The following is a 20297-nucleotide window of genomic DNA, read 5'->3' as shown; positions in this document are numbered from 1 at the left end:
CAGGTCTGGGGTTTAATTCCTCAATCATAAAGCCAGATGGGCATTCCAGAGTAGTAGCAAGAGATCCTGATGCAATGCAAACACATGAACGTGTGCAAATATATAAAGCATTTTTAAAGAGCCAGGTAGTAAATATCTGGGGGCAGACGAGATATCTCAGCTGTTAAAGGCAAAGCCTAATGTTGATAATGTGATTCCCAGGACCCACATAGAGCCAGATCCACAAGGCCACCGATTGGATGTTTGACAAGTGCAAATAACATGCTGATGAAAATGAAGCCTCTTTAAAAAATCATGGTGGAAGCCAGGCTGGTGGCAATCGCCTTTATCCCAGACAGAGGAGGCAGAGGAAGGAGGATCGCTGTGATTTCGAGGCCATCCTGAGACTATATACATCAGCCTGGACTAGAGTGAGACCCTCCCTCGATAAAACAAACAAACAAACAAACAAACAAACAAAAAAGATGCTGGGTGGCAGGCTGAAGAGATGTCTTAGCAATTAAGGCACTTCCCTGCAAACCCAAAGGACCCAGGTTGAATTCCCCAGCGCTTGCATTAAAAGGAGGCACAAAGTGGTCCACGTGTCTAGAGATTGTTTGCAGTGGGTTGAGGCCATTTGTGCCCATTTTCTTTATTTCTATCTTCCTCTTCCTCTCTTTCTCTCCCCCTCCCCTTTTCTCTCTCAAATAAATAAAATGTTTTAAAATAAAACAATTTTAAATGATGCTGGGAATCCTAGATAACTACCTGAAGGATTGAAAGTAGATCCTATCTCTAACAGTATACAAAAGTCAACTCTGAATTAAGCAAAGATCTTGATTTAAGAATTTAAACCAACTACAGGAAAACACTAAGACATGAGCATAGGCAATGATATTCTAAATAGCATTTCAATAGCTCAGTAGATTTTACCAAAAATGACTAATGTAGCATAAGATTAAATAGCTTCTGCTTATATGTGATGGTTTGACTCAGGTGTCTCCCATAAACTTAAGTGTTCTGAAGCTAAGTTCTCAGCTGATGGAGATTTGGGAATTAATGCCTCCTGGAAAAAGTGTATTGTTGCGGGTGGGCTTATGGGTATTATAGCCAGTGTCCCGTTCCAGTTTTTGGCACACTCTCCTTTTGCTATTGTCCACCTTATATTGTGCAGGAGGCGATGTCCACCCTCTGCTCATGCCATCATTTTTCCTTGCCATTATGGAGCTTCCCCTCGAGTCTATAACCAAAATAAACACTCTTTATTCCCAAAAGCTGCTCTTGGTCAGGTGATTTCTACAAGCAATGTGAACCTGACTACAAACGTAATGTTGGTATTGAGGAGTGATTGGACATGTGACTGTGTGGCTGTGGCCTTTTGAAGCTTATTTTTAAGAGGTATGTGGAGGGATTTGAAACCTTGCCCTAAGAGATGCCATGCAGTGCTCTAAGTACAGCCTGATGGATTATTCTGGTGAGAGTTGAAAGGCCTGAATGCCGTAAGAACTATACACTGTGAGATTTGGCTAATGAGGGTAAGAAAGAGGTTTGCCTGGACTGAGCTAGAAGCAGTTTGTGGGAGGCTTGCTGTTATGCTCATGTCCTGAGAATTTGTGCTGGGTAGCATTGCATAGAAATGGACTAGTGTAAACAGAGGGATATGGCACATAAATTAAATCTTTGGGCTGAAACTTCTGCCCAATCAGCTACAATTATATGAGACATTACAAATTTGAGATTGGGCCAGCTGATCTGCTTTAGGGCAATATGAAGAATGTAGACTGTTTTGAAGGGGCCTGAGTGTTCAAAGAATTTCCTGTTCTTCAAAGTTTGCTTTATTCCTTCCTGGATTAACAAATTGGCACCCTACCTGGTATGATGGAGTAAAAGAAATGCAGGAGAGGGTCATAGAATTTACAACATGGTCTCTTGTTTTGGAAACGGCCATGGACAGTGTGAAGCAGGTTTGCTGGATGCCTGCATGGAGACCCGATGGATCTGTGAGGATGGACCGGGGTTGCAGTGGAGATTCAGTGGAGATGCGGGGACCCCGCGACGGTTGCTGAGGAGAGCAGCCCGAGCTGGATGAAATTTTCTAGGACTTTGAGTAGCATAGCTGGAGAGGCAGAATGGGAACTCCGGACACTTGTTGCTCGTTAGAATTGTCGGACTTGGAGAATTTTTACTGACTAGAGTTGTTGGACTTGGCGCTGCAGACTTTGATGTTTGTCCAGTTTAAATCTTGTAATGGTTGAATATTTCTTTGCTTTTCTCAGTGTCATCTTTTGCATTATGAGTGTTTATTCTTGCCATTATGAGATTTTGGGGGGATTTTTTGGTATTATGACTCAGTTAAAATTCAATGGATTATGGGGATGATTGAACAGCATTAAGATTGATAAAAAAAATATGGGAAATTTTAAAGTTGGCCTGAATGCATTGTATTTACATCATGGATGGTTACCAGTTTATGGGGGCCAGGGATGGAATGTGGTGTTTTGATACACGTGTCCTCCATAAACTTAGGGGTTCTGAATGCTAGGATCTCAGCTGATGGAGATTTGGGAATTAATGCCTCCTGGAGAGTGTTTTGTTGGGGGCGGGCTTATGGGCGTTATCACCAGTAACCCCTTGCCAGTGCTTTGCACTCTCTCCTGTTTCTATTGTCCACCATATGTTGGTCAGGATGTGATGTCCATCCTCTGCTCATGCCATTGTTTCCCTCTGGCTTCATGGAGCTTATCTTTGAGTCAGTAAGCCAAAATTAACCATTTTTTTCTGCCAAAGCTGCTCTTGGTTGGGTGATTTCTGCCAGCACAGCAAACCTGACTGCAACATCAAACAAGAAAGTGATGACCAGGGTACTGATACTCCCTACAACACAGGAGAAAATCATGGCCAAGTACTCGTTCAGTAGAAGGTTCATAAGCAGAATTGTAAAGAACTTTACAAAGCTAACACCAAAGGAAAAGTAATCCAATCCACAAACGAGCCAATCATATACATACATTCCAAACACAGAGCTACAAATACCCAATCATATATGAAAAATTGTTCAACATCCTGAGCAATCAGGGAAACGCAAATCAAAACTGCAATGAAATTCCATCTCACCCAGGTCACACTGGCTGTCAAGGAAACAAACAACAAATGTCAGGCACTGCCAGGCACAGAAAGGAGCCTTCTGGAGAGGGGCCTGAGCTTCCAGGCATGGGTAAGGACCCTCAGGCTACAAGAGGCCACTCCCTCTCCAAGCCCAGCATATCTGAATTTAGGCTCTGCACATAGCCCCATAATGTTTGGCCAGTTGCCTAGGAAACTCCTTACCAGCCTTCACACAGCCTATCCCCCTGAGACTCTGGACACATGACCCCTGCCCTTGCCATTGCCTACTTGTTGCAATGAATTTCCTCATATGCTAATTAGGCATCAGAAATGAACCTGGTTAGTCCAATCCTCTTAGGATCCTCCCCTGCCCTCAGGTGCTTATGAACCCATTTTACTGACAATAAACTGAGAGAGCTGTTCAACTGTCTCCTGGGTGTGATTCTTTCTCTCCTCATGTGCTAACCCACACTGTTTCCTGGGTGCCTTCGGGGGACCATGGCAGGTACCAGGAGCAAGGACCCAGGAACCCATAAACAAATACTGAGGATGTAGGGGTAAAGAAACCTTAGACCTTGCTAATAAAAAATTAGTTAATACTGCCCCTATGGTAATCAGATTTGGGTTCCTAAAAAAAAAAAATGATCACATGATCCAGTGATACTGTTCTAACAATGTACGCCAAGGAATCAAAGTCAGCAGACAATAGAAAAATACCAATCACCATAGAGCTACATCACTATGCAGAATAGCTAATGTATAGAATCAACCCCGGGGCACACTCTGTGTTATATACAGACAAAGGGAATTATTCACCCATGAGGGTAGACAAAATGATATCATCTGGATCTATGTAAATGTAAATGGATGAAAATAAGGATCATCATATGAAGTGAAATAAGCCAGATTAGCGAAGAAAACTCTCATATGTGGAAGTGAGAGTAAAAAAACAATATGATATCCAAGTAAAAAAGGGGTTCATCTGAGGGAGGACTTCAGAGAAAAGTCTGGAGGGGGCATAATACAGGGTCATGGGAGATGAATATGATCAATATATGTTATATATATATATATATATATAAAGAAATTGCCAATAAAATACACTATTTTATAATCAATATTCAATATTAAGATTTTTTTTTCTGTATACCATGATCAATAAAAGTAAACTTTTAAAATATTTTATTTATTTTTTTAAGCTAGACAGAGGGAACGTGAGAGAGGAATAGGTAGATAGAGGGAAAGAATAGGCACACCAGGGCCTCCAGCCACTGCAAACAAACTCCAGACAAATGCGCTACCTTGTGCCTTTGGCTTAGGTGGATACTGGTTAACTGAACCCAGGTCCTTAGGCTTCCTAGGCATAGCACCTTAACCACTAAGCCATCTCACCTTCCCAAAGGTAAACTTTTAATTGAGAAAACATAGTAGCATAAAAATAATCTTTGTATGCTAAATCTATTGAAAGATGGGCAAGACTTTTACAAAGAAATGAAAAATGTTTGTTTCAAAAGGGAATTCTTTGACTAAGTCTTCACAGTTATACAAACAATAGAGATGTTTACATATATCAGCCAAAGCCCTATACAAAAAAACATTTGTACAAGTATTACTTTTAATTGTCCCAAGCTACAAACAAGCTATATTTTTCTAGAGGAAAATCAACAAATAAACTGTGTCAAATTCATTCAGTGGAAGATTATAGGGCAATGAAGGTGGACAGATGATAGATAGTTACATTGATGAATTTCACAATCACGATATTAACAGGGAAAATAATCTAATCTTCTCAGGTCTATACTGCTATGGACTAGGAGGCCAGTTATCTACATTGTATATCTCTTCATCCCATGTGGCTTTTTTTTTTTAAATTATTTATTTGTTTATTTGAGAGCAACAGACACAGAGAGAAAGACAGGTAGAGGGAGAGAGAGAGAATGGGCACGCCAGGGCTTCCAGCCTCTGCAAACGAACTCCAGACGCGTACGCCCCCTTGTGCATCTGGCTAACGTGGGACCTGGGGAACCGAGCCTCGAACCGGGGTCCTTAGGCTTCACAGGCAAGCGCTTAACCACTACGCCATCTCTCCAGCCCTCCCATGTGGCTTTTAACCATAAGCATATGAAAGAGCTGATAGAGAGCTGGGTGCCTGGGTTAGTCTGGAGTTAGGCTTTGTTGGACAAAAGACAGGGAAGCATGCAGTCAGGTCACACTGTGAACGTGGCAGCTTCATGCTGCTCTCCAGAGACGCGTCCTAATCCCAGTGCAGACAAAGGATCGGGTCAGTGCATGAGGAGCTACTGCATCCCTCCCAGGGCAGCAGAGGTGCACGTAACCAGAGGACGCCGGGACCAAGCTGATGGCGAGGCCCCTCCCTTTAAAAACATGTGTTTGTAAAGTTCTAATGAGTTACTCTGAAATCAACTAATTCACCACTTTTACAAATTCGTAGCATTAGGGAACAATTTCTTCCTTGATAAACAGAAGTGGAATATGGAAATGTTGGAGGACTAATGTATAAAAGGTTTGGAGTGTGTAAGAACTCATCATATTGTTAAAATAAAAATTCACCAGTGAACAGGACCCCACACTTCATACCTGACACCATGAGAGATTCGTGCTGCTCCCCTTGATGTCAGACTACCTGCATTAGGACCAACTACTGGAAACCCATCTGTGTGCCCAGCTGCTGTGAGCCCAGCTGCTTCCAGCCTTGCTGTCTCGCAAATGGCTGCTGCACATCCTGCTGCCAGCCATGCTGCTGTGAGTCCAGCTGCTGTGGCTAATCCAGCTGTGGGTATGAGTGCAGGGGAAGCCAGCCCACTTGCCTACCGGCTTGCTGTGAAAGCACCTCCTGCAAGACCCCTGGGTTAATGCCATCTGGGTGACCAGATGCTGCTGCACACCCTGCTGCCATCCCAGCTGCTGTCAGCCCTGCTGCCAACCACCTTGCTGAAAAACCATTGTGTGTTGTAGGACCACCTGCTGCAAACCCATCTGGGTGACCACCTGCTGCAGCACACCCTGCTGCCAGTCTTGCTGCAGGCCCCCTGGCTGTGACACCACCTGTTGTAAGACCACCTGCATTCAACACACCCGCGAACCCAGTTGCTACCAGCCTTGCTGCTGCTGACCAGCGCTTCAGTGAGTGACATCTACGCAGCCAGACTTCTGTCACACCTGATTTGCTACACAATCACAAATGTGCTTCTTTGCTGGAAACAGTCACTCACATCAGTGATTCAGAGGACCAAAATAAAAACTTCGGATTTTCATTCTAAGATCCACAGTGCAGGATTTATTTGCAATTTCTACCTTGACACATCCCTGACTCACCAGGATTACGGCCCCTGACTACACCCTCAAATCCAGCCACACTGCATTTCTCTGGCTTTTCATCCATCCTCACCTCTTATTCCTGATGTGGCTGTGGAAAAGCTTCCTTTGATGATCATCTTACAAGCCATGCTTCTTCTGAGGGGGACTCCGGATTCTCTTAAGCTGCTTTCTCCTTCATGCTCAGTTTTGTGTAGGAAGTTTTAATATTTTCTGTTCATGATTCCTTCCATCTTGTCTTTCTTCTACTTTGGTAATTCACTTGATAAGAGATCTACAAACTCAATAGATTTAAAAAGGTACAAGATAGTATCATTTTCTCACATATACCTGGCACAATGTTCTCCTGAAAATCTGTGGAAGTTTTTCCCCTGGCAGAGTAAAGTTAATACTCGCTAATGACCAGTTCTCTATCTCCTCCTACCCCAGACTCTGGATACCAGCTTCTGTTCTTATTCTCTGACGTTGGCTTTACAGACATCATTTGAGTCTCACTGTGGAGCACTGGTCCTTCTCTCACAGTTCTTCATTCATTATCTGCTGACGTCTTTTGAGAAATACACATCCATTTTCACAGAATATTCAACCAGGCCAGAGTCCACTCAGTATACCTTTCCTCTCTTGAAATTCCCTTTGCACAACTTGTCTCTTCTCCTGCTAATATTGCTATCAAATCTACTAGACATTATAACCACATTTTACTGTTGGGTGTCCCCCAGGAGGAACATTAAAAGTAATTAAGATAATAGAAAAATTTTTTCCTACTATTTTTAACTTTCTATTAATTTGTTTTTATTAACAACTTCCATGTTTGTAAACAATGCCCCATGGTAACTCCCTACCTCCCTCTACTTTGCCCTTTGAAACTCCACTTTCCATCATATTCCCGTTCCACTCTTAAAGAGTTGTAAAATGACAGGATCAAAAGGCAGCCTTATAGCTCCCAGGGAAAACCAAACCTCTCCCTGGAATTTGGGAAGAAAAAAATGGCTCTTTCTTAGCTTCCCCGGCTTACAGAGCTGGGGGGCTTCAAGCACAGGGAATCTCAGGACCCTGGCCCCAGCATGATGATATAAAATGCCAAGTCAGTATAAACGGATGCGGACGTCCTATAAGAGGTTGTAACTGTTTTACATTTACTTTATTTTTCTATGCTTCTATGGAACTACTAATAGACAATAGCATCAAGATTTATTTTTAAGTTTAAATTTAAAGGTCCTCAATACTAAATTTATAAAAAAAAATTTTTTGAGGTAGGGTCTTGCTCTATTCCAGGCTGACCTGTAATTCATTATGCAGTCTCAGGCTAGCCTGAAACTCAGAGCAATCCTTCTACCTCTGCCTTTCTATGGCTGGGATTAGAGGTGTGAGCCACCATGCCCAGCATGACAAAGGGATTTTTGAGCAATTTTAGATTTTGAGTAGCTAACAGAAATAATAGAAACAAAAACTATCCACACCAGCAGCATTTTACTAGTTCTAAACTCCAAACAAACTGTTTTCCTAAAGGAAATTCAACAAATAGATATTGTCAGAGTCATCCAGTGGAGGATTACACAGTCATGACAATATCTCATCTAGATAACTACAGTGGAGTCTCTCAATCTTCATATGAGCACAGAAGCAAATTCTAGTTTTGATTTGCCAAGATTCCAAGAATAATAATATGATGTCACAGGTCAGAGATTAATCCAGGAAGACAGTAGTGAGCACCCTTTGGGAATGAGTAAGAGAATATGATTGTAGGGAATGACATTCATTTCCATTTCTTCATTATTAATGGTATCAAAATACTGACTTTGTGACATTCACCTAATTCACTCAAATGTGAAATTAATAATTTATAGCTTTTAATCTGAATAATTGACCCAACACTCACATATATTAATCCTCACAAGAAAATCAGGTATATGTCCACTAATCTTGTACTTCCAATGAATAAAAACGTACCAAGCAACAGTGAAGTTCTGGAGGCAAAATAGCAAAACAAAGAGAAGGGGATAAAAATAAAGAAAGGCAGAAAGACAGGAAAATGTCACTGACCTAAGAACATTGACTCTGTTGCTACCCATGTGACCACTGGAGTCACCTGCTCATCCTGGTTGCCTGAACGTCAGACAGCTTCATGACAGAATGCGCATCATGTTCCTCCCGGGGAGCCCTTGGTATAGGAAGCGAGGATCAGTGGTCATTCACACACCCATTGATACTTTTGACTAATGTACTGCTTCTGCCTCTACCCATTTGCCCCAGCTCTGCTCTGCTATGGATCCATTGTGCCAGACATCTGCATCTGAAGGGTCTTGGTCCTGTTGAGATGCTCAAGTACAGGAACTTACCCGGCGACCAATGCCTGGACCATTCTAGAATCAGGTTTTGTGGGTGCATGAGCAAGGAAATAGGCATTAATTTCATCTCTGTAAATAGGACACAACTGTGCCCCTCTTCAGAGACAATTCACATCTACAGACACAGGAAGAAAGCTTTGAAGGAAAAATCACTACCCTGCCCTTCCCAGGCCAAGGGATCTACCCCACAATCAACAAAGCCAATGGAATGAAACTTTGCTTTAAATTGAAACTCTTCAAGTAAATTACCTCCAAACAAGAAACAGACTAACACTTTCCAAAGATGCATACCATTGAGTAATGACTTCTTCCTTGATAAACACAAAGTAAACGCAACAAAAAATACATAGCAATTGCTGTAAACACAAAGGACAAGTGCTACTGATTGGTCCAACCCTTGAGGACTGGTGTATAAAAGGCCCAGATGCAAAGAAGTCATCCATCACATTCTGGAAAACTCTCCTGTGAGCAGGAACTCACCCTCTACATCCAACACCATGAGCGACTGCTGCTGCTCCCCTTGCTGCCAGCCCACCTGCTGCAGGACCACCTGCTGCAACACCACGTGCTGGAAGCCCTGCTGTGGGACCAGCTGCTGCTGCCCACCCTGCTGCCAGCCTTGCTGTGCCCCAAGTTGCTGCTGCACACCCTGCTGCCAGCCCTGTTGCCAACCAACTTGCTGTCAGACCACCTGCTGCAAGACCACTTGCTGTAAACCAGCATGTGGGACCTGCTGCTGACGATACACACCCTGATGCCGGTCCTGCTTCTACCAGCTCTGCTGCCATCCAACTTGCCATGAGACCACCTACTGCCAAACCACAAGCTGGAAACCCACCTGTGTGACCATCTTTCTTAGCATGCCCTGCTGACCAAATCCCCCTAGATGAACAACATCTGTATAGGCCGACTTCTGTCACACCTGGCTTGCAGTACAATCTTGCACCTTACCTCTGCTGCAAACCTCCAGGCTATCACCTGGAGGAAAACCTGATAATCTTAAGTTCATACTTAAACATCTTAGTTGCTTTGAGGAAGTGCAGAGGTCGTCAATCCTCCACAGTCTCCTTCTCCAGGTACGGTAGAATTCAGCCCATCCTCATAGATGGTTGATGTGGAGGTCTGACCTCAGTTCAGGTTCATAGGCACGATCTCCATCTTTTCAAACAAGCAACTTAAGAAACGATTTTCTTTTTGAATTCCATGGGTAACCGTGTAAGGTGGTGCACACCTTTCATCCTAGCACTCAGAAGACAGAGGTAGGAGAATTGCTGTTAGTTTGAGGCCAATTTGGGACTACAGATTGAATTCCAGGTCAGCCTGGGCTACAGCAAGCCCTTACCTCAAATAGAAAATTCCCATAGCTTTATTCCATAGTCATCTTTATAACCATGTTTTCTTCTGAAGTGTATTCTGGATTCATGCACGCCACATTCTTCTCCCTGTTTACCTTTTAATTGTCTCTCAGATGCCAACAATCTTAACAAATTCTTAATAAACTCTGTACCATTATTCAATCCATATTGTTTGTCTATTATTGAATTCTGCTAAGTCACTTTATATGAAATCTACAAGCTCAGTAGATTTTCAGATGTAGAGTGTGATGTCATCCTATCACACATACTAGGTGAGAAGTTGCCCAACAGATCTCTGGAAGGCTTTTGAACATGGAGTAACGTAAGGGAAGTTCATGCTCAGTGAGCTGGGGACATGGCTCCACCATCAAAGGTTTGCTTGCAGACCTAGTATTTAATTTCCCAATGTTCCACATAAAGCCAGATGGGCATCCTCAGCAATGGCCAGAGATCCTGACACACATGAACATGTGAAAAATGCATAAAGAAAATTTAAAGAGCCAGGTAGTAAATATTTGGGGGAAGATGAGATTGTTCAATGGGTAAAGGATCTTGTTTGCAAAGTCTATCTTTCTGGGTTCAGTTCTCAAGCCTATGTAGGCCAGATGCAAAAGAAAAAATTGGTAAAGCAATTGGTGTCTGTTTGCAGCAGCAAGTGGCCCTGCAATTCAATACTCCCCCACACACAGACACACACACACACACACACACACACACACACACACACACAAATACAATTTTTAAAAACCTCCTAGTGATTAACAACTCACCCCTTCCTCTGACCTGAGCTTCAGTAAACCAATGTTCCACTCTTTACTTTTCTGAAACTGATGTTTATAGACATGTTCCAGAAGATAGAAATGATTCTTCTGTCACTTTTGCTATTTGTGTTTGGTTTATTCCTTACTGAACAATTAGATTTTTCCCACATCTTGTGTATTGTTAATAAGGCTAGCAAAACCATGGCAGTGCTAACATCTCTTCAAAATTTTCAATTTCAACTATAAAATATCCTGAAAAGTAGATGCAAGTGGACATCATCATATTGAGAAGGATGTTGGGCTGGAAAGAAGGCTTAGCAGGTAAGGCACTTGTCTGTGAAGCCTCCAGACCCATGTTTGATGCTCCAGATCCCAAGTAAGCCACAGGCACAAACCTGAGGCAAGTGCAAGGTTGCACATGCTTCCTAGGTGGTGCAAGTGTCTGTAGTTTGGTTGCAGTGGCTGAGTTCCTGGCGTGCCAATTCTCTCTCTCTCTCTAAAAACATTAAAAATAAAAATACAAAATAAGTATGTCAAACTCAAAAAGGTCCCATGTGTTCTTTCATTTATGAATCCTGAATTACACACACACACACACACACATATATATATATATATGCACAAAAGAAAAGTCATACTGTGAGAATGAAAGATATTAAGTAACAGGAGTGGTGAAGAGAGAAATGGGAGGACATTGTGGTGTTAATGTTATCAAAATATTTGATGTAGTTGAAATGAAATGTCTATTAATGTTATTGATATGCACAATAAATATACACAAGATTTAAATAAAATATTTAAATAATATGTCACTAATTAATTTGGACATTTGCTGTGGGATCATATAGCATTTTAGTTTTCAGCTTTTTCTTGAAGAACTCCATTATATCTCCCATACCTGCTCACTCCATTTTATATTCCTACCAGGGTATAAGTATCTCAGTTTCTCTACATCATCATCAATACATCTCTCATTCTTTTTTATTTTTTATAATAGATCCATACAGTATTCCAATCCTGCAATTATTCTAAAGCCAAAGTCTATTCCAATCATGGTGATAACTCAAGAAATCAGGACAAAATAAATCAGAAAACCAAAGAGCACTGTCCTTCCCCCGGGCAGCTCTGTGCTGGCTACTATCCGCGCTACAGGCGTGACTTCTTCCTCTCGAAGTTCCCCACGTCACCGCCAATGATCTTTGAGAAATACACATTCATCTTCACAAGCGCCTCAAGCAGGCTGATGTCTGCCCTGATAATCTAAAAGGCATCCTTCATTGGAAGTTGCATTTACACAGGTCGGTTCTGATCCTACCTATTTGACTAAGTTCTTCTCTCCAAAGATGCTCTGAACTCTCTTGACTGCCTGTCCTGTAAGGCCTGGATGTACAGTCCCAATGTCACTAGTTATAACTTATTCATGTCAACTTTGCTACCAGTTAAAATCCTGCTGAGGGCTGGAGAGATAGCTCAGCAGTTACAGGCACTTGCCTGCAAAGTATAAAGGCATTGGGCCAGGACCCACATAAAGACAGATACACAATTTGTCACATGTGTCTGGACCTGATTTGAAGTGTCGGGAGGCTCTGTGTGCCCATACTCACTTTCTCTCTCTATGTATCTACCTCTTTATGTCTGTCTCTCTCTCTCTCTAAATAAATAAATAAGTAAAAATAGTTTTTTAAAAAATATTTTTTAAAGTCCTCTCAAATCCTTGAAATCAACCCTTTTGGTAACCAGAGTTGTATTTAACACATGACAGCTGCTAAGCCAACCAGACAGACGTCCCAAATTCTGACTACTCCTGGGAAGCAGTGCAGGAGGGAACTAGTCAAAGCACGTTTCAAACCTAAGGACGCTGCTCTTCTCCCCCAGATGCATTACCTCCCCTTGTAGCACATGACGAGTGAGACTTCTGCCTGGCAGTGTCATCTTGCTCCATTCTTTGTCCAAGCCCAGCTCAGACCAGCTCCCATGATGACTAAATGAGAGGAGTAGATGCCTCCTGCATGGAATCCCTGCAAACCCAAAGGACCCAGGTTCAATTCCTCAGCACCCACCTAAACCAGAGGCATAAAGTAGCACATCTGTCTAGAGTTCATTAGCAGTGGCTGGAGGCCCTGGTGTGCCATTTATATCTATCTCTACTTGCCTCTTCCTATCTGTCTATCTCCCTCCCCACCCCTCTCTCAAATAATTGAATAACTTAAAAATTTTTAAATACAATTTTTAAAACTGATCCTGGGAATCCTGGATAACAATGTGAAAGATTGAAACCTGTTTCTATCTCTAACAATGTACAAAAGTCAATTCAGAACAAAATAAAGATCTTGATGTAAGACTTTAAACCAACTACAGGAAAACACTTTAAGATGTGAGCATAGGCAATAACATTCTAAATGGCATTTCTATTGCCCAGTAAATATTACCAAACATGACTAATGGAGCCTAAGATTAAATAGCTTCTGCTCTAATGGGCTGGTTTGATTCAGGTGTCTCTCATAAACTTAAGTGTTCTGAAGCTAGGTTCCCAGCTGATGGAGATTTGGGAATTAATACCTCCTGAAAACAGTGTATTGTTGGGGGTGGGCTTATGGGAATTATAGCCAGAGTCTCCTTGCCAGTTTTTTTTTAAAAAAATTTTATTTATTTATTTATTTGAGAGCGACAGACACAGAGAGAAAGACAGATAGAGGGAGAGAGAGAGAATGGGCGCACCAGGGCTTCCAGCCTCTGCAAACGAACTCCAGACGCGTGTGCCCCCTTGTGCATCTGGCTAACGTGGGACCTGGGGAACCGAGCCTCGAACCGGGGTCCTTAGGCTTCACAGGCAAGCGCTTAACCGCTAAGCCATCTCTCCAGCCCTCCTTGCCAGTTTTTGACACACTCTCCTGATGGTCTACCTTACGTTGTCCAGGGGATGATATCCATCATTTTCCCTTGCCATTATGGAGTTTCCCCTCAAGTCTGTAGGCCACAATAAATCCTTTTTTTCCCAAAAGGTGCTCTTGGTTTGGTGGTTATTGCCAGCAGTGTGAACCTGACTGCCACATCAAGTAAGAAAGCAATGACCCGGGTACAGAGACACCCTGCAACACAGGAGAAAATCATGGCCAACTACTCATTCAATAGAAGGTTCATCTACAGAATTATAAAGAACTTAAAAGAACTAACAACAAAGGAAAAGTAATCCAATCCACAAATGAGCCAATCTTACAAGAACATTGCAAAACCAGAGCTGCAAATACTCAATCACATATGAAAAATTGTTCAAAATTCTTAGCTATCAGGGAAATGCGAATCAAAACTTCACTGAAATTCCATTTTAGCCAGGTCGCATTGGTTGTCAAGGAAACAAGTAACAAATACTGAGGCTGTATGGGGCAAAGAACCCTTAGACTCTGCTGATGACAAAATAAGTTAATATAGCCCCTATGGTAATCAGATTTGGGTTCCTCAAAAAAACCTATTACATGATCCAGCAATATTTCTCTAAAGATGTACCCCAAGGAATCAAAGTCAGCACACAATAGAAAAACACCAATCACCATACAGCTCTCAGCACTATGCAGAGTAGAATAGAATCACCTCGAGGCACACTCATGGATTTACTTAATAAATACAATGTGTTATATACAGACAACAGAGAATGATTCATCCATGATGGTAAACAAAATGATGTCATTTGGAGCTACGTAAATGGATGAAAATAAAGATGATCATTAAGTGGAATAAGCCAGATTTGGGAAGAAAACTGTTATTTATTTTCTCTTATATGTGGAATTAGAGAAAAAAAACATGATATCAATGTAAAAAAAGGATTAATTGGAGGGAGGGCTTCAGAGAGAAGTGTGGAGAGGGTATAATACAGGCTCATGGAAGATGAATGTGATCACTATATTTTATATATATTAAGAAATTGCCAATCAAATACTTCATTTTTATAATCAATATACAATAATAAGATGACTTTTTATATATATCATAATCAATAAAGATAACCTTTTAAGATATTTTATTTACTTAAGCTAGAAAGAGTGAAAGAGAGAGAGGAGGAAACAGATAGAGAGAGAAGGAGAGAGAGAGAGAGAATAGGTGTGCCAGGGTCTCCAGCCACTGCAAACTCCAGATAAATGTTCTACCTTATGCATTTGTTAATTGAACTGGTTAATTGAACCTGGGTCCTTAGGCTTCCTATGCATAGCATCTTAACCACGAAGCCATCTCTCCTCTCCAAAGGTAAACTTTTAATTGAGAAAACATAGTAGCAAAAAATTCATATTTATAAGCAAAATGTATTCAAAGATGGGCCAGACTTCTACAAAGAAATGAATAAATGTTTGTTTCAAAAGGGAATTCTTTGATTAAGTCTTCATAGTTATACAAACAATAGAGATATTTACATATACTAGCCAAAGGTCCTATACAAAAATATCATTTGTACAAGCATTACTTTTAATTGTCCCAAGCTACAAACAAGTTACATTTTTCTAGAAGAAAATCAACAAATGGTGTCAAATTCATTCAGTGGGAGATTATAGGGCAATGAAGGTGGACAAATGACAGATAGTTACATTGATGAATTTCACAATCATGATATTAACAGGAAAAATAATCCAGTCTTCTCAGGTCTATACTGCTATGGAGTAGGAGGCCAGATATCTATGGACATTGTAGATCTCTTCATCCCATATGGGTGTTAACCATAAGCATATGAAAGAGCTGATAGAGAGCTGGGTGTCTGGGTTAGTCTGGAGTCAGGTTTTGTTGGGCAAAAGACAGGGAAGCGTGCAGTCAGGTCACACTGTGAACGTGGCAGCTTCCTGCCACTTTCCAGAGATGCGTCCTAATCCCAGTGCAGACAAAGGTCAGTACATGAAGAACTTCTGCAACCTTCCCAGGACAGCAGAGGTGCACATAACCAGAGGACGCCCGGACCAAGCTGATGGCGTGGCCCCTCCCTTTAAAAATATGCATTTGAAAAGTTCTAATGAGTTACTCTGAAATCAACTAATTAAACACTTTTACAAATTCATCACATTAAGGAAAATTTCTTCCTTGATAAACATAAATTCAATATGGAAATGTTGTAAGCCAAAAGGAACCATCTTTCTGATTGATCCAAATATTGGAGTACTAACTTATGCAAGGCTCGGTGTGTCTAAGAACTCCACGTATCATAAAAAACAAACAAACAAACAAAAATTCACCTGCCAACAGGAACCCACAGTTCATACCCGACAGCATGAGAGCTTCGTGCTGCTCCCCTTGACGTCAGACTTCCTGCAGTAGATCCACCTTCTGGAAACCCAGCTGTGAGCCCAGCTGCTGCTGCACATCCTGCCGCCAGCCTAGCTGCTGTGAGTCCAGCTTCTGCCAGCCTTGCTGTCTCCCAACTGGCTGCTGCACATCCTGCTGCCGGCCAACTTGCTGGGAGACAACCTGCTGTAAAACGACCAGCTGGAAACCAACCTGTGTGACCAGCTGTTTCTGCACATTCTGCTGCCAGCCATGCTGCTGTGAGTCCAGCTGCTGTGGTCAAACCAGCTCTGGGTTTGGGTACATCCAGCCCAGCTGCCAACCGTCTTGCTGTGAAACCACCTGCTGCAAGACCACCTGCGTTAATCCCATCTGGGCGACCAGATGCTGCTGCACACCCCGCTGCCTTCCCAGTGCAGTCAGCCCTGCTGCCAGCCACCTTGCTGCAAAACCACCTGTTGTAGGACCACCTGCTGCAAACCCATCTGGGTGACCACCTGCTGCAGCACACCCTGCTGCCAGCCTTGCAGCCTGCCCACTGGCTGTGAAACCACCTGATGTAAGACCACCTGCATTCAACACACCCGCGAACCCAGTTGCTACCAGCCTCGCTGCTGCCGACCAGCGCTTCAATGAGAGACATCTACGCAGCCAGACTTCTGTCACACCTGATTTGCCACATGATCACAAATCTGCTTCTTTGCTGGAAACTGCCACTATCACCAGTGATTCAGAGGACCAAAATGAAGACTTCGACATTTCATTCTAAGATGCTCAGTGCAGGATTTACTTGGCATTTTTAGCTTGACAAATCCCTTACTCACCAAGATTAAGGCCCTTGACTACACCTTCAAATCCAGCCACACCGCATTTCTCTGGCTTTTCATCCATCTTTACCTCTTATTCCTGACGCGGCTGTGGAAACGCTCCATTTGATAATCATTTTACAAGCCAAGCTTCTTCTGCGGGGGACCCTAGATTCTCTTAAGCTGCTCTCTCCTTCATGCTCATTTTTGAATAAGAAGTTTAATAAATTCTGTTCATTATTCATTCTATTGTGTCTACCTTCTACTTCAGTAATTTACTTGATAAGAGATCTACAAGCTCAACAGATTTAAAAGGACACAATATCATATCATTGTCTCACATATACCTGGCACAATGTTCTCCAGAAAATCACTGGAAGTTTTTCCCCTGGCAGAGTAAAGTTAATACTTGCTAATGACCAGTTCTCTATCTCCTCCTTTCCCAGCCTCTGGAGACCGGCCTTTTGTTCTTATTCTCTGACGTTGGCTTTACAATCATCATTTGAGTCTCACTGTGAAGCACTGATCCTTCTCTCACAGTTCTTCATCCATTATCTGCTGATGTCTTTTGAGAAATGCACATTCACTTTCACAATATTCAACCAGGCTGGAGTTTAGCATCCCCTCCCTCTCTTGAAATTCCCTTTGCACAGATTTCTCTCTGCTCTAGCTTATGTTGCTGTCAAGTCTACTTTCAAAGGATGATCTGAACTCTGAATTTTTTTGTCTTAGGACACCTGAGCATACAGCACCAATGGTGATATCTCTGCCTTATTGACGTCGGTTTTTCTTACAAGTTTAAACATATTATCAATGCCTGAGAAGAATTCATTTTGGTAAGTAAAGTTTTGTTTCAGGAAGAGACATGCCCAGCCAGACAAGCAGTGCTTTGGCTGTTTCTGGGGGAAAAGGATGCAGAAAAGAACCTCGCAGACCAGGCTTCTCCCCTGCACGTCGCCACGCTGGCCTGCTGCCCCACCCTGGGCTCGATACCATGTCACTGCAGTGCATTACCCTAGTCAAGTTCCTGCTGAGAACGTCATCGTAGAACATGCCTGCTTCCAACGCTGGGTGGACCCTACGCCCTGCCTGAGGATTCCAAAACCATTCCTATTCGTTATCTAAAAAGTTTCCCTTTGTCCTCTTACCCTCAAAGAACCTTCTTCATTTCTTTATATGGAAAGCTGGTCTTCCAATCACATCTCTACTTTCCTTATTCTCTAGCGAAGAATAAATGTTCCTTCACAACTCAGTGGCCTCCTGGTTTTATTATCAGTCCCACAACCTTTGGAGAAGGAAGGACCCAGTGTGGTATCTGACAGTAGTAACCTTTTAATTTGATTCCTTTGTGACACAGCATCTTAGAGTCAGTCATGATCTTACCTGCCATGCCAGTCAAAGTGATCAGTTTCCCTTGGCAATGAGTTGGATGATATTATTGTTTAAAAAGGTGGTCGATTTATGATTCTTTACTGATTAATAATGGTAAGGATATGATCACTTTGTGCTGAATTGCTCATGGAATTTACTTATAAAACATGTAAATTTTCTTGGTCAACTTTCTCTAAATTTTAGTCTTATTTTACTTTCTATGTCACCATATGTATTCTGAAATTTAAACAGCTTCTGAACAATAGAAAATAATGGTACATAATGGAACCAGGAAAAGCAAGCTTCATCCCTAAAGGACACGATGCTGCTGACCTGCTCATCGCCTGAACATTCACCACCCGCCCATTGTCCAGTGTCCTGCCTCACAGTGTCACATTGGGGTAGACTCCTTCCCACCCAGACACAAATCAACTCCTACAACATTGAAGACAAAGGATGCTCACAGGCATTGTTGACATGTACCCCTCCCTGAAAAGTTTAAGGGGAAATAGTCCTACTCGTTGAAACCCTCCCTTTTTTTCCTCTTATCCCTAAAACAATCTTCCTTTGTGGTTCCTGGCTGCCCTGGGGCTGCTGTGTCAGGAGCGTCCAGGCAACTGTGGACCAGGGTCTTGAGTGGTCATGAGTGCGATGGGAAAAAGAACACCACAGCGACTGTGTCAGAGGATAGCTCGTTTATTTTTTTAAAGGAATGGGTTTATAAGCGTTCATGTCATGGTGGGAAAAGGTACAGGGTACAGGTCAAACAGGGATTGGCTGTGTGAAGGCTGCTGGCTGATACCTCTTTAACATATAGGGAACAACTGGGTGAGTGATAAAAGGTCACATGGCCAAGGGAAACCAAAACCTAAGTCTTAATAGGATGTCCAGGTGCCCAGGTAAAGAGAGGGAGTGGCCCCATTCCTGCCAGTCGAAAGGCAAAATTACCAGGGTCTAGGTCTGCTGCAACCTCTGGAGGCCTGGGGGCCTTAGTTCTGCAGGACACCTCAGTCCTACTTTAGCCTGCAGTGGCCTGGGCCCCGCAACTGTGTCTGACACGCATCCTTTAAATGTGAAGTTGCTTTGCCAGCCATTTCTCTTCATCTCCTTATTCTCTGGAAAATAACACATCATTCACACAGGAAGGACACAGAGAGGAGGAGCCGGGACAAAGCCAGAGCCTGGACTAGGTGAGATTCAGACTAGACATGGGGCGTTTAGTTGATCACCATAAGAACATGATGGACCCACTTTGTTCTGCAAGTCCAGTGTGACCAAAGTACAGCCATACAGATGTTGTTCACCTAGGGGGATTTGGTCAGTAGCACGTGGGCTGGCAGCAGAGCATGCTAAGGCAGATGATCACACAGATGGTTTTCCAGATGGTGGTTTTCCAGTAGGTGGTCCTACAGCAAGTTGGTGGGCAGCAGAGCTGGTAGAAGCAGGGCTGGCATCAGGGTGAGCATCATCAGCAGCAGGTCCCACACGTTGGTTTACAGCAGGTGGTCCTGCAGCAGGTGGTCTGACAGCAAGTTGGTTGGCAACAGGGCTGGCAGCAGGGTGTGCAGCAGCAACTTGGGGCACAGCAAGGCTGGCAGCAGGGTGGGCAGCAGCAGCTGGTCCCACAGCAGGGCTTCCAGCACGTGGTGTTGCAGCAGGTGGTCCTGCAGCAGGTGGGCTGGCAGCAAGGGGAGCAGCAGCAGTCGCTCATGGTGTCATATGTGGAGGGTGGGTTCCTAGTCACAGGAGAGTTTTCCAGAATGTGATGGATGACTTCTTTGCATCTGGGCCTTTTATACACCAGTCCTCAAGGGTTGGACCAATCAGTAGGACTTGTCCTTTGTGTTTACAGCATTTGCTGTGTGTTTGTTGTGTGTTTACTTTGTGTTTATCAAGGAAGAAGTCATTACTCAATGGTATGCATCTTTGGAAAGTGTTACTCTGTTTCTTATTTGGAGGTAATTTACTTGAACTGTT

The 20297-nt window shown here is 42.8% G+C and overlaps 1 protein-coding gene across 1 annotated transcript in view; it reads right to left on the bottom strand.

Annotated features, from left to right (window-relative positions):
- The window catches only part of LOC123463552 (keratin-associated protein 9-1-like), a 28113-nt gene extending 8082 nt beyond the window's left edge, over positions 1 to 20031 (bottom strand). Inside the window, exon 1 of the mRNA XM_045159555.1 lies at positions 19790 to 20031. Coding sequence (XP_045015490.1) covers positions 19790 to 20031 — 242 coding nt within the window. The remainder of the gene's footprint in view (positions 1 to 19789) is intronic.
- Positions 20032 to 20297: the final 266 nt, after the last annotated feature.

Source organism: Jaculus jaculus, chromosome 9 (genome assembly GCF_020740685.1).
Source record: "Jaculus jaculus isolate mJacJac1 chromosome 9, mJacJac1.mat.Y.cur, whole genome shotgun sequence".
NCBI classification, from domain to species: Eukaryota; Metazoa; Chordata; class Mammalia; order Rodentia; family Dipodidae; genus Jaculus; species Jaculus jaculus.
This window is presented reverse-complemented; position numbering and strand designations above follow the sequence as displayed.